Source organism: Gopherus flavomarginatus, chromosome 20, assembly GCF_025201925.1.
Source record: "Gopherus flavomarginatus isolate rGopFla2 chromosome 20, rGopFla2.mat.asm, whole genome shotgun sequence".
Classification (NCBI taxonomy): Eukaryota; Metazoa; Chordata; order Testudines; family Testudinidae; genus Gopherus; species Gopherus flavomarginatus.
Genome location: NC_066636.1, coordinates 4,908,084 through 4,922,851, shown reverse-complemented (window position 1 = coordinate 4,922,851; position 14,768 = coordinate 4,908,084). Strand labels below are relative to the sequence as shown.

At 52.8% G+C, this 14,768-nt stretch overlaps 1 protein-coding gene across 1 annotated transcript; it reads right to left on the bottom strand.

The window, feature by feature from the left end:
• Positions 1 to 7,997: 7,997 nt before the first annotated feature.
• On the bottom strand, positions 7,998 to 10,725 carry LOC127038450 (sulfotransferase 2B1-like). The gene is made up of 6 exons (XM_050931071.1): positions 10,590 to 10,725; positions 9,964 to 10,172; positions 9,574 to 9,700; positions 8,955 to 9,049; positions 8,294 to 8,474; positions 7,998 to 8,107 (listed from the first exon to the last, which is right to left on the bottom strand). Exons 1-6 carry the CDS (start codon positions 10,723 to 10,725, stop codon positions 7,998 to 8,000), a joined length of 858 nt encoding a protein of 285 aa, XP_050787028.1.
• Between the last annotated feature and the right edge of the window lie 4,043 nt (positions 10,726 to 14,768).

Genomic DNA, 14,768 nt, shown 5'->3' with positions numbered 1-14,768 from the left:
TGAGCAGTGTCCTTGAGTGGAGTCAGTGTCTTATTTATAGCCTGAGCTTGCTAGCTAATTTTTTTTTTCAGTTAACTTATTTTGTTTTTTGTTCTTTCTTTTTTTTTTTTTGACTTTTTTTAACCTGCAAAGGAAACTTTTACTTTTTACTTATACACCTTTTTTTCAACAATGAAGACATAAACACTGTTATTATACAGTACATTAGTCTTATTATTTAATATATGCTACACACACCCTTTTACTAAAATAACCTTATTACAGAACTTTGGAGCAACAAGCCAGGACAAGCACACCCACTTTGAGGAGTTCACTTAATACAACCTTTAGTTCAACAGCTTCCCACCATCCTCAGCCCTCTGGCTAGAAATTTGAAGTAGCCAGAAGGATCCCATATACAATATGTGAAGTGGGTTAACTTTTATGTTCTTGCTTTTAAAGACTGTTGGTATGCAAATTTTAACAACAATTTTTGCAATTAACAGTTTGGCCAATGAATTTTTTTTTTTGAGGAAATGCATTCGACTTTAGTATATTACATTTTCCTGATTTATCCAAACACTTTGTATTTCAAGTTGAACAAAACAAGTGTCTGCATTTTAATTTAACCTTTTTGTTTGATTTTAAACTAGACTATTTTATAAAAATATTAAACACAAAAATTCCGGCCACAAGACAAACACCACAAGACAGAACATAGAACACAAAACATAATTTCTATTGTGCCAGTAAATGCATGGTACGTTGAATGCTGTTCAGCTGGCATCAGTTTTCTTTGATTATCTGAAAGACAAAAAAACAGAGGTCTACCCTTTCTGGGCAGACAATTATCGCCTAAAATATACAAATACCCGTGTTGACTTCAGGCAAAACAGAGGAATTACCCCATAGTTTTTTGTATTTGTTTTATAGGCAGCCCAGGTTTTTAATTACATAACACTGTATACATTCTTCAGCTAATTTAACTAAATTGTTCATAGCCAAACCAAATGATTGCAATCCAATAATTTCTTTGCCTGAATTTATTTACAAACATTTTACAGACACCAAGAACTTTTTTCTTTAGCATTTTTACAAAGTTTAACTGCTGTTCCCTCCAGCAACTACAGAGTTAACTTCTTACTTTCCCTTAAATCACTTGCTTGTCTCCCAACAGCTACTTTTATCTACTTAACTCACCATTTCAAGTAAGTCCTGGGTATTTTACATTTCCATGCTTACACTTACTGACTCCTTTCTTTCACTACACCCTTAAAGTTTTTTAACCCATTTTTCAATTTTTCTGTCTGTTGCCTGCCCGCCTGGGCCCGATCCTGCTTTTTTTGCGGAACCGTCCCTTCCATGGGCACCAACTTGTTCCACTACCAGTTTAACTAGGAGGGTGGGCTTCTCAACTAGCCCCCAACCCTCCTAGTCTCTTTCCTTAAACATTCTTACTCACAAGACTACCCTTGTCCTCCTTCATGAAGCTTGTTACCTGGACAAAAACACATGGCCCATTGGGCAAAGGCCATTTACTTAAAATATAATCCAAACCCCTTTAGAGAGTTTACTCGGAGACCCATGCATCTCTCTGCTGACACTTAAACAGAAGAGAGAATTACACAGAGAGCAGAGGAAATTACAGTTTAAGCCAGGCTTTCCCACTTCTATACACTGACCGCTACAGGGGACGGGACAGAAGGATCTCAATTCGACCTCAGAGCTTCCTCGCACGCATGGCTTCCACTCCGAGGAATTACGAACGAGAGGTTCAGTTCCACCCACACTCCTAACGCCCAAATGAACAGAGCAGAAAAACAACAGTAACCGGTTAAACAGAACAGAACCAGAATCAGATAGCATTTCCTTATTCTATTAGGGCTCACTTTTACTCATGCAATTTTTAACATATAACACCAACAGTACCAAGCAAAGCTAACATAAAATAACAAGGGTAAAACAAATAGATGGTGTAAATTTTGCAGGGCTCCCCCCTTCTTAATTGCTCACCAAACTGTGACAAATTTCTGTTATCAATCTATCCCTCGTGTCAGGTGATCAGGCTGACACTACAGGATCGTTGGGGGAAGATAAAGAAAACACACCATATAACTGTATTTTAAAGCTTCATTAATAAAATAATAAAACAACAACAGAGAGTGTTGGGAACACTCCCTCATCACTCAGGAAAACATTAATGCCCCAAGCCCCTTTCATACCCACACACGTACGTGCAGACTGGCCACTTCTGTGTATAATGTTCAGAGAAGGGGGAGAGGTGGACAGGAGATTATCCTGTATACAGCTTGTCCAGACTTTCTAACATGCTTTTGCTCTTGGGAAGGCTGTTCTCTTACACCCTGGAATCTTCTGCAGCATCTCTTTCAGAGATTCCAGTCCAGGTCAGCTGCCTGTGGCTTTTTTGGTGTCACCAAGCCACACCGGCTCCGGGGTCACAAAGGCACACTGTTGGATCTTACTGGACAGTTAATCTTTGCAAATGTAATCTTAGTTCTGTAACTTGTATTGCCTCTGGTTTGCCTCTGTCTATATTTTTTCACAGCCAGCTGGGGCTGAAAGCAGCCCCTCCCTGCACCAAGCACAGTCCGCGCTGATTCCTGACCCTGAATGAAGAGCAACCCCCCTCTTCCTTCCCTGGGCCAAGATGATTTTTAAATTAACCCGTTCCTTTCCTCAATAGACAAATTTGCTCACCCTGTGTCAGGGCTTTTTGGTCATTAAACACTCCTCTTAGATGTATGATCTTATCTAGATTGAAGTACCTTCTAGTGGGCATTGTTTAGATGGATTTTCATGCATGTAAATATTCCAATTCTTTAAATACCTGCAGGTTGATGAACCATAATGTATGTACATGTAATATGCTGGGGTACCCTTAGTGGGTGAGATGGAATGTTTAGACTGTCCCCCACCCATTTTCCACTTACACACACAGGGAGGGTGCCCTGTCCCTGCTAGCGGCTCATAAACTAAGGATTTTTCCCTACAGGGTACTCACACAGGACAGGCTAACAAGGATGGCCACGACCCTACTACACCTTCCTTCAGCAAAGAGCGTCAGCTAGTCTCTGGGAGACGGCGCCGCTTACTCTGATTGCATCCTGTGAGATGATCAGACTGTCAGTAGCCCACACGGAAAGGAAAGGGGAAGGGAAGATGGGTACACACACTCCTAGACCCAGGTAGCTTCCTCACCGGACGATGCCAGGCCGAGTCAGCCCACCATGGGTTGGACCTCCTAAAGATCCACTTGTTACCGGGCTTGCGTTAGAGTAGTCCTGGTCATGAACTTTTGCTTCACAGGGTACTCTGGGCGTCTTCTGGTAACAGTCACACATACTGGCCCCCCTTTTTTGGCAGCCACAACAGGGAGAGAGTGCACTAGGACATAGGGTCTCCCCTTTCTAGACAGGTCCCTCCTTTGTCCCTGAACTATCCCTAACCTGCTTTTGGATCCTTGCACTCCGCCAGACAGGGGGAAGAACAGGAGCTATGTTTTTTTCTTTTTTTTTTTCTTTTTTTTTATTTTTTCTTTAACCGGAGCTTTTCATACAAACAGTTTCAGAACCTACCTGTTCACTGACAAAACAGGAGTAATTGTACTGTAATTTACTGATCCTTCAGGTGGCCACCTTTCCTGACCCTCTAATTTGTACTGAGGCCAGTCCACTGTACAAAACCTTTGTAACCTATTTTTGGATAACAGATCCGATCCAAACACCTTCCAATTCTCCAGAATGCATTCTAGGGGTGTACACAGTACCTGGCACCCCATACCATGCCCTTGACCCATTATATGACGCTCTATCGTCTAATGGGAATTACAATGACTGGGTGTCCCCAGCCTCGGGCCTAAGTCCACACTACTGGACTATTCCTACCTTATCCAAGGGACCAGTTCCTCACTGTCACCCACAACTGCTTCTCCACTACTCGAGCACGTTGCACCGTTGTGCCCTCTGGGGTCGCTCACACCGCGTCTCCGCCGAGGCCCCCGGTGAAGTCACCAGTGTGCGCTGGGCGTCGGGCATCGCCGCAATCCATCGACCACCAGGAGGGATCCAGGCAAGGCTAATTTTAGCCTCAATGCCCCATGTTGGGCGCCAAGAACTGTTGCCGGCAGATAACTGCCTGAGGCCAAGCAGCAGCGGGGGGGTCCGTCGCCTGGTGTGCTGCGCCAATAAACACACCAGGGTGGAGAAGCAAACCAAGTTAATTTGAGATTTTAAAGCGGTGCAGGGAGAATGACTTAGATCAAGCACATCTAAAACAAGCAGTCTGCTCCTTTATATTCATGAGAACTTTTTTACTGACTAGCAGTTCCTCGTTTTTCCTTCCTTTTCTGTCCAGCTGCAGCATTCTTTTCTCACACATTTTTTTGTTTTTCCCCTTTTTTTCCCCCTTTTTACTGCAGAGACATGTATGCTGTATTTAAAAGTGGCCTTGAAACTTGCTTTAGCCTAGCTTTAATGTATTACAGCAGAGAACTGGCTGTTACAACCAAAAGCTAACTGCTAACATTATATTTTTGCAACTATTAGTACATTAGGTTACACTAGGTTACACAAAGTGTTGAACATGGAGGAACATTGGTTCATTGAGGCCTACAACAGGAGGGCTTTATTGACACTTGTGGTCTACCCCCTTTCCGATTACCTAGGATTATGCCAGAGTGACACCAACAGGAGGGGGCTCAGGGCTGGGGCAGAGGATTAGGGTGCAGGGGGACGAGGGCTCTGGCTGGGGATGAGGGGTTTGGGGTGTTGGAGAGACTCAGGGCTAGGACAGAAGGGCAGGGTAAGGGCAGCCTGCCTTGCCAATAGTGGATGGCGGGAGCTAGGACCCTAGGGCAGCAGACAGCAGTCCTCCCAGGAGCTGTTCTAGCCCGGCAGGAGAAGCAGGCAGGGGACAGGCGCGCGCTGCTTTCTGCCAGGCAGGGACGCAGCGCGGTGGGTGGGTGAGACCCGCAGGGGCCAGGGCCCGATCCAGGCAGGGCCGGGGGAGAGATCCAGCTCCAAATATTACTGGAGCAGGGCCCCAGTCCTGAATATTGCTGGTGCTCGATCACCGCAAATATATATAACCTGCTGCCTATGCAGCCTGGAGATGGGGAACCCTAGTGACCAGGTGACCAGCTTGGCAGTCAGCCTGTTCTGGACAGTGGGAGGACAATGGGCTGTGAAGAGACGACCCCGGTGACCTGACCAGCCGGTTCTAGCCAGAGGGGAACAAAGGACAGAAGAGAGAGGGCCCTAGTGACCTGTTTACCTGGGACGGAGGACAAAGGACGGGGGAGGGGATATCGGCTGCCCAGCTGGAAAGCTCAGGGGCTCTGGACTGGAGAGAGAGAGCAGGAGAGATGTAGCTGTGCTGTGCTGTGCTGTGCCGTGCCGTGCCGAGGGAGGCCAGGCCTGAGGCCCTGAGAGTTTCCTGTGCTGGGTTCAGACACTCAATAAACCCTCCTGTGTTACGCTGGCTGAGAGTCGTTCTGGGCTAGAGATCAGGGGGGCATTATTCCCTCTGGGGGTGGAGGCCCCGGGGGTCCAGAGCGACGGGACTCCCTGAGGGGCCCACGGCGCGAGACAGACGTGCTAAGGCTCAGAGAGGTGCGGTTCCAGGAGGCTGAGAGGCTTAACCCCCGAGAGAGAGTGCACCCCCGGGAAGGGCTGTCACACTGAAGGGGGTTCCCCCCAGGGCCATACGGGGCCAAGACAGCACAAGTCCTGTGAATCCCTGACAGGGCCTCAGCAACTGTGACCCAGGGGGGTGGGGAACAGCACTGGGGAAGCGGGAGTGAGCTACTCAGGGGCATCTAGATACAAGGACCAGCAGTGCCCCAGGAGTCCCCCAATACACGTCAAGTGAAACCTCCCTCCCACCATGGGCCCTGGCCCAAGGGATGCAAAAGGCTTTGGCAGCAGCTGCTCAACTTGGAGTTTTCAATGGAGCAAACACCTGCCATTTCCCACCTAGAGCAGGATAGAACCCAGGAGTCCTAGACTCCCACCCCCTGTCCCCCTTAACCACTAGACCCCACCCCTCTCAAAGCCAGGTATAGAACCCAGGTGTCCTGGTTCCCATCCTCCTGCTCTAACCCACCTGATCCTGTTCTCCCATCATCCCCCATTTCATTTTGATCTGGTCCCACCTCCACATGCAGACACTAAAGGGTTAAGCAGCTGGCAATCTCTGTGGCACACAGGGCTGCTGCCCCGTTTACTCAGCTAATCCCAGCTGGGATCCTCCTTCCTTAGTGGGGAGGAGCCTCTGGTCCAGGCCCAGCCCATCTCCCAGCACCTACAAGAGGAGGTGTGGCAGGGGTACAGGTGGCTATAAACACTAAACCCATCCCCTCCCAGAGCTGGGGAGAGAACCCAGGAGTCCTACCACCCACCCTGTTCTAACCACTAGATCCCACTCTCCTCCCAGAGTTGGGGAGGGAAGCCAGGTGTTCTCCCACCCAATCGCCATCCCCCCGTTCTAACCACTAGGCCCCACTCCCATCCCAGAGCCAGGCAAGAGCCCTGCTGTGTGCGATAGTCTCCTGTAGTAAGGACCTGTGCTGCTGCCATGGGAGGCCATCGGGTGACGCAGTGGGGGCGGATGGGGGCACTGAAGCCCAGGTGGCCACACCACCTTCTACCTCAGGCCCTAGATTCGGGACAAGGACAGGCAGGGTAGGGACGACGCTCCTCCATCCTGACGGCCAATATTCACTTGGCAGAGGAGTCAGCCAGCCATTGGCCAGGCAGGGGCGAGCGCATCCACCTCCAGTCCCACCGTGTGGGCAAACAGGAGGAATCCAGCCTGGGCCAGGCGCAGAGACGGGCGGCCGGAGGCCTGGGGAGCTGGGCTGGGTGAGCCCCCATTGGGACTGGCAGCCAGGAACATAAAGCAGGGTGAACCAGGCTGAGATGAGCCATCAGGGCTTTGTTCAGAAAACTGCTGGCAAGACCCTGCCCAGATGGGGATACTCCTTTCTACAGCCCCCGCCGGCTCCCTCGGCTCCAGCACCTTCACAGGGCTCCTCCTCCGGCAGCAGCTAGAGTAGCAGCAGGCCCTCCAGGGTGTCCCCCCCCCAACATCCTGCCTCCTCCCAACATTCAATCAGGGGTATTTATGGTATAAGTCATGGACAGGTCATGGGCCATAATTTTTTGTTTCTTCCCCACTCTGTAACCCCCATATTCCTCATTTTCTTATAATTGTGATATTGCATATAAAGCAGGCTGGGTGAGGCATCAGGGGAAAGGGCACGATCTGCTGAAAGTCATTTCTCTATCCATAGACGTGTATCATTAATGCATGTGAAGTTATGACAATTGTGTTGTATGGTATGACAGCATCCTGGCCCCTGGGGGTATTGCTGGGATCTACCTGGGAACTGGGTCACCAGCAATCACAACTTTTAGAATGGGAGAGGGGTCCTGGGCAAGAGAGAGAAAGAGAGTGTGAGTGAGGGTGTGTGTGTGTGCGTGCGTGTGCGTGTGTGTATTCTTACTGCTCCCTGCTGGATGGGACAATGTTCTGTTCATGGCAAAACCAGAGAAGTTAGATAAAAAAACCAAATCCTCTTGCTGGAAGGTTGCCACATCACCTGATTTTATTTTTTCCAATCCAGAGCCCTCACGCACAGGAACCCAAACCCAAGAGAGACAGAGCAGGCTGCTCCCTGCACAGAGGCCCATCTCCTGCATCATGCTCCAGGCTGGCTCTGGGCAGACTTTCACACTGCCCTGCACAGGCCCCTGCCTGCAAGCAGGGCAAGGAAAATCCTGCAATGGACAGATTTTAAATACACTTCAGCTGAGCCGTGCCATGCGCGCGTCCTCACTGACCTCTGCCGGACACATGCCCCAGCCCAGCTCTGCCTATCGCTGATGCTGTAGTGAGGCTGCCCCAGGGGGCATCTCCCAGGGCACAGTAAGAGCAGCAGCACATGGATGGCACAGGGCTGGTGTATTGCAGGTACAGATGTGGCGGGCGTGAAGCCATCAGTCCCAGGGGAAGGTCATGCCCAGACCCTGCATCCGCTTCCGGAAAACGGTGTCGAATCGCTGGCTCTGTGCCTCCGAGAGATGGTTCCTCCAGTCACCGCAGATCCCTGCACAGCACAGGGGATATGGTCTAGGGTGCCCCTCACTCCCAACCCACAGCGCCTGCCCTCAGCCCTGCCCCCACAAGATCTGCCCCTGCCCCTCACTTCCAACCCACAGCCCTGCCCCCGCAGCTCTGCTGATGCACCTCAGTCCCAGCTCACAGCCCCTTGTTAGCCCAGGCCTGGACTCACCTTTCCTCAGAAACTCCCCCTTCTGGTGGTCGATGTACTCGTCCGACATCTGGGAGAAGTTGGACATTTTATTCCCCTTCATGCTCTGGAAGGAGGCGTTCTCCACCACCGCGGCCACTTGCTCCTCACTCAGCTCCTTCCCCAGGAAGTGGCAGATTCTCCGCACGCTGCCCTGCAGATCCTGGGGGAGACACCCGCTGCCATGAAGATGGTGATTGTACGGCAACAATTTTATGGTCCACCTGGCCTCAGTTCCCTCCCCCCGCAGGGTCCTACTCCCTGCTGGGCGCTGAGGAAGAGACCCTCAAGGGCAGAGGGCCTTGGCCATGAGTCACGTTGGCCACCTGAGGTCAGACCCTGTTCCAGGCCAGGGGCAGAGGAATGCAAAGGCCAGGAGGAGCCAACAGCCGGGACATGGATGCCGAGGCCTGGGGAGCTGGGGCTGGCAACATCCTAGAAGAGCACCTGGCTGGGGGCCTGGGGCGGGGTTACGTGTGGGGATGGCTCAGGGGCGGGGTACATGTGGGGTGGCTCGGTGGGGGGCTACATGTGGGGTGGTTGGGGGGGCAACGTTTGGTGACACCAGGGGGTGGGGTTATGTGTGGAGGTGACCCCAGGGCTGGAGTTATGTGAGTTTGGCCCAAGGGGGTGGTTTCCCTACCTGCTGCAGCTCCTCATACGTGATAGAGAAGAAGTTCTCGTTGCCTTTCAGCCCCATCCAGCCGGTGACGTGGTCGAACCAGGAGCCATACACCACTGTGCAGGGGAGAGCGGAACGGTGACTCCAGAGCTGTCACCACCCGGCCCTCCACCCACTCTTCAATTTATAATTAAAGTCGTGCCGGAGCTCAAGCAATTTTTTTACGTTCATAACTGATGCAGCCAGACCGGAGGTGCCAGGGCTCTGAGCTGCGAAGCCGGGAGGTGCCAGGGCCCTGAACTGCCAAGCTCGGAGGTGCCAGGTCCCTGAACTACAAAGCCGGGAGGTGCCAGGGCCCTGAACTGCCAAGCCCAGAGGTGCCAGAGCCCTGGCACAACTTAAGCACTACCTCCACCTCAGTTCCTTCCATGGTGCACGGCCGGACAGCCATGCAACAGCTTCTTAAGCCCCACTCAGCAGCCTATTAAGCCCTGGGCAAAGTGCAGCTCAGAGCTGGCTGGGGATGCACAAACTGGATCGCATCAGTGAGTGGCTGGGAGCCCAGGTATCAGGCGGGAGGAAGCTGCCTGCGTGTCTCTAGCTGCAGCAGGGCCCCCGAGGGCCCCAGGGTGCTGCTCACCGTTCCCACTCAGGAAGTCCTTGAGGAAGGAGTCCAGTGAGCCAGGGTCCCTGACGAAACGCAGCAGCTTGGAGAAGTGGTACAGCGAGACCAGGACGTCCTTGGGGCAGCGCAGGGTGTAGATGATCTGGGGGGAGGGGAGGGGAGTCACTAACAATCCGGGGAGGGGGATGCCAAGTGAACCCAGCAATTAGTCACCCAACCCGGGCCGTCACCTCCCCACCCTCTGCATGGAGAAGGATTCGCTGCACCCTGCTGCCTGTTCTTTCACGCGCCGACATTGCTGTAACTCACACCCAGCAGCAGCCCTGGATTCACCCCCTTCCTGACGCAGAGCCCTGTCGGTGCCCCTCAATCCTGACTTGCAGCCCCTGCTCTCCCGCCTCTCACCTTGGCCTTGGAGCGCTGCAGGGACTTGGGGAAGAGCTGGACGGGGAGGTGGGAGCAGAGCAGCCGGGGCGGGGGGTATTTCAGGGCGGCCTCCAGCCCTGGTCCATGCTCCACCCAGGGCGCCCGGTCCCGGTTCAACACGCTGCGCACCCAGCCGGGGTCCCCATCAGAACGGATCAGACTCAGAATCTCCCGCATCCAGCTAGTGCCTAGGGATGAAAGGGTTAATGAGCCTAAAACAACCCCTCAACCAACTAGGTCCCCCTCTGCTCCCAGACCTGGGGAGAGAACCCAGCAGTCCTGGCCCCCAGCCCCCAACAGCTGAGGTGCATTGACAGCGCTAAAATCAGAAGCTCTCACTGTGTTGTGCCAGGGGTCGCTTGGCCCTGCCGGTGGCTCTGGAGAAAGCCGGAGGTTAGAGTGTGTCTGCAGAGAGTCAGCCCAGCACCAGGTGGGTGAATTGGGCCCCAGGGAGCAGCCCGCTTTCTCTCACTCTGGGCAGGGGTAGGGGTGCCCGGAGTCTGCCATCTAGGAAATCCGGTCATGTGACAGGTTTGGTGTTTCCATCTAATGTCCGTATGTGTGTCAGGACCCCCCTACACACACACACCCCCGCTCTCCCCTACCTGACTTGGGGTAGGTGATGTTGAAGACGTCGCCATCCTGCACCTGAAATTCATTCTCCACGTAGCTCAGCTTCTCGAGGGAATAATCCAGGCATGGGAACAGCACTCCCTTGTGGGTGAAGTATTGACGCGCCATGGCAGGGCTGGGACAGAGACAGACCTCCCGGCGTCAGTGTTGGTTCCTATGCGCTACTAGGGGAGCTGTGCTGCAGGGAGCGCTGTGGCGGTCCTCTCGCCTGAAAGTCAGGGGTCTCCAGCGCCTCAGCCTGGCAATAGGAGGCTCAGCTCTACAGGGAGCAGAGTGAGGCTATTCTCCCAGCCCAGAGCCAGCTGCACCTTGGCACCAGCTGAGCTGATTCCTTGGCGTGCTCCCGGAACAACTCAAGGGCCTGTGCTGGTGTCTGCAGCTGGGAGAACAGTCCCGTGCCTGGGGTGAGAGCCCTCTGTGCTCTAGGCTGGCTCTGTCAGTCAGGTTACCTGAGCTTCTTAACCCTTTACAGGTAAAAGAATTTTGGTGTCTCTGGCCACTCCGGATTTTATAGTATTGTGCACAAGAGGGCTGTTACCCTATCATAGCTATAAAGGGAAAGTATCTCCCAGGGCACAGTAAGACCTGTGGGTGGCACAGGGCCAGTGTATTGTGGGTGCAGATGTGGTGGTCGCGAGGCCATCAGTCCAAGGGGAAGGTCATGCCCAGACCCTGCATCCATTCCCAGTAAACAGTGTCGAATCGTTGGCTCTGTGCCTCCGAGAGATGGTTCCTCCAGTCACTTCTGATCCCTGCAAACCACAGGGGATATGGTCTAGGGTGCCCCTCACTCCGAACCCACAGACCCTACCCCCACAAGCTTTTGCCCATGCCCCTCAAACGTATTAGTAGAACTGTATATCCAAAACCCACCAGGCAAGTCGAACTCAAAGTCCTATCGCAGGCAAAACTGCAGGCCTGGATCCTACATTGACACTAATATTCCTAACATGCCACCTCTTTTCTTCTGGGACCCACCTTCCCAGGTGTCCCGGCACGGGAAAAGCATCGGACGTATGGTGGCACATTTCCTGATAGCGCCAGGGTTCAAGATGCCATGTGTCAGTGCTCCATCTGCCCCACTGCCCCCTGGGCAATATAGTGTCCTGCACCTTCCCTCATACGGCTGTTCCTCGCGCAGCACCGGAGTTTGGTGTACTGCCAAGAGCAGGGATGGATGGATGTCAGAATAGATAGAGTATATGGGGCTCGTGAGAGAGAGTGTGTATATGAGGATAGATAGAATGTAGTTTAAATGTGGCCAGTTGTTGACAGTTGCAGCAAGCTGCCTCTGCAGTGTTCATGGGCTCTTGTTCAGATCTTGGATATCAGAGGGTACGTCTACACTACAGGATAAATTCGAATTAGCTTAAACCGATTTTATAAAACAGATATTATAAAGTCGATTGTGCGCGTCCACACTAGGCACATTAATTAGGTGGTGTGCATCCGTGGTCCGAGGCTAGCGCCGATTCTTGGAGCGGTGCACTGTGGGTAGCTACTGTAAAAGAATGAGGCCAATAATGTCGATTTGCGTCCACACTAAACCTAAATCGATATAGTAATATTGATTTTAGCGTTATTCCTCTCGTTTTGAAGGAGTACAGAAATCGATTTAAAGAGCCCTTTGAATCGATATAAAGAGCAGTGTAATGTGGACAGGAGCAGCATTAAATTGATTTAACGCTGTTAAAATCGGTTTAACAGCGTAGTGTGGACCAGGCCAGATATTCACAGAGAAAGGGAGTATTTACACTCCCAGCAAAACACTCCATTCGCCATATATACACTCCCCACAATGGCCTCATTTGCAACAGGCCCTTAATTTTACTCCTCCATGGCCCTTGAGGAGGGACCCATCCGAATACATTCTCTGGACAAACACTTAACTGACTGTGTGTCCATTTTACACCACTCCATCCACCCCATTTATCCCCCAGTGGTTCCCAACCAGCTCCTCCCTCTCTCATTAATCCCATGGGGCTCATGGAGACCCACCTCAGTTGCTGCCCCATTCTAAAATACCAGGGTAACAATTCCACAGGTGCCAGCCCCACAGTTGAGCTTTTTGTATTCCCAAACACACCTCCCCCCAGGTTTGCCTTTCAAAGCCACCCCCCACCCACGTCACAAGGTTCCCTGGCCACGGGGATACCCTCAGCTTCACCTCTGCTGCCCTCTTCCCCAGGCTGTCGCAATCGCAGCCAGTTGCTGTGCCAGTAGCTCATCCATTTGGTGTTGAAGTTTTACAGTTTGGTTTATCATTTGCTTAGTTACCCAACTGGTCCCTAAATTCCACACACCCGACCCCGTGGTTGCTGCTGCCCACAAATCCCTTTTCCAGCAACAAGTCCATGGGTGTCTCCTCACCGACCACTGAAATTGCTGCTTCAACCTGTCTAGGGATGTGCTGCAGCTGAGATGTACCCGGGAGGGCCGGCTCCAGGCACCAGCCGACCAAGCACATGCGTGGGGGGCACTTTGTAACGGGCGGCTAATCTTTGGGGGCGGAGCAGCTCTCAGGGTTGGGTTTTTTTTGGTGCGGCGGAGCGGTGCTCAATGGTTTTTGATTGTTTGTTGCGGCCGGGCGGTGCTTAGCTGCTGTTTGTTTCTGCAGGGTGGTGCAGCACTGGGGGCGTTGTTTCTGCAAGGTGGCATGGCGCTGGGGGGGTTGTTTCTGCAGAGCGGTGCGGCGCTGGGGGGCTGTTTGGGCAGGGTGGTGCGGCTCTGGGGGGGTTGTTTGGGGAGGGTGGCGTGGCGTTGGGGGGGTTGTTTGGGCAGGGTGACGTGGCGTTCTACGGGGGGTTGCCAGAGTGGGACAGCGCTGGGGCAGCGGGGGTTGATTCAGCAGGGCAATGTCCTTTTTTCTTTTTTTGCTTGGGGCAGCAAAAGAGTTAGAGACGGTCCTGGTACCCGGTCCACTCACCATTCTCTAGGGTGTGCCACCCCCTCCGTGTTATGGACTGGAAAGACCCCATTGAAAAGTGCTGGTTGCACCTGCACCCACAGTGGCTTCTACACCTCTGCCAAACAGGGGGTATTTCTGGATCCAGGCTGCTGCCAGCTTAAATCTAAATTTTCACACCTTGGCATCCATATTACCTGTAGGGTTACATTCTGCAAAGTGATTACATTATGATAGAGCCGGCGTCCCAGGAGAGACTTTATCCCAAATGTGATGTGTCCATAACAACTGCACACCCCGGGATTTTCTTCTGTGCAGGTACCCTTATGATTACCCATGGTAACATCACAGGTATTACCTAACTACTAGACCCCACCCCACTCCCAGAGCTGGGAAAAGAACCCAGGAGTCCTGCCACTCAGCCTCCCCCATCCCATTTTAATTACTAGACCCCATCCCCCTCCCATAGCCAGGCAAGGACCCTGCTGTGTGCGATAGTCTCCTGTAGTAAGGGCATGTGCTGCTGCCATGGGAGGTCATTGGGTGATGCCGTGGGGGCAGGAGGGGGCGGTGCACCCCAAGTGGCCACATCACCTTCTGCCTCGTGCCCTGGAATCTAGACAAGGACAGGAAGGGTAGGGACGACGCTTCTCCACCCTGACGGCCAATATTGACCTGGCAGAGGAGTGAGCCAGCCATTGGCCAGGCAGGGGCGAGCTCACGCACCTCCAGTCACACCGTGTGGGCAAACAGGAGGAATCCAGCCTGGGCCGGGTGCAGAGACGGGCGGCCGGAGGCCTGGGGAGCTGGGCTGCGCAAGCCCCCGTTGGGACTGGCAGCCGGGAACGTAGAGCCATTGGCCAGACAGGGACGAGCCATCAGGGCTTTGCTCAGAAAACTGCTGGCAAGACCCTGCCCACATGGGGATGCTCCTCTCTACAGCCCCCACCGGCTCCCTCGGCTCCAGCACCTTCACGAGGCTCCTCCTCCAGCAGCGGCTGGATTAGCAGCAGGCCCTCCAGGGCACCCCCCCAACATCCCGCCTCCCCCCAACATTCAAGCAGGGGTATTTATAGTATGAGTCATGGACAGGTCATGGGCCATAATTTTTTGTTTCTTCCCTGACCTGTAACCCCCATATTCCTCATTTTTATATAATTGTGATATTGCATATAAAGCAGGCTGGGTGAGGCACCAGGGGAAAGGGCATGATCTGCTGAAAGTCATTTCTCTATCCATAGACGTG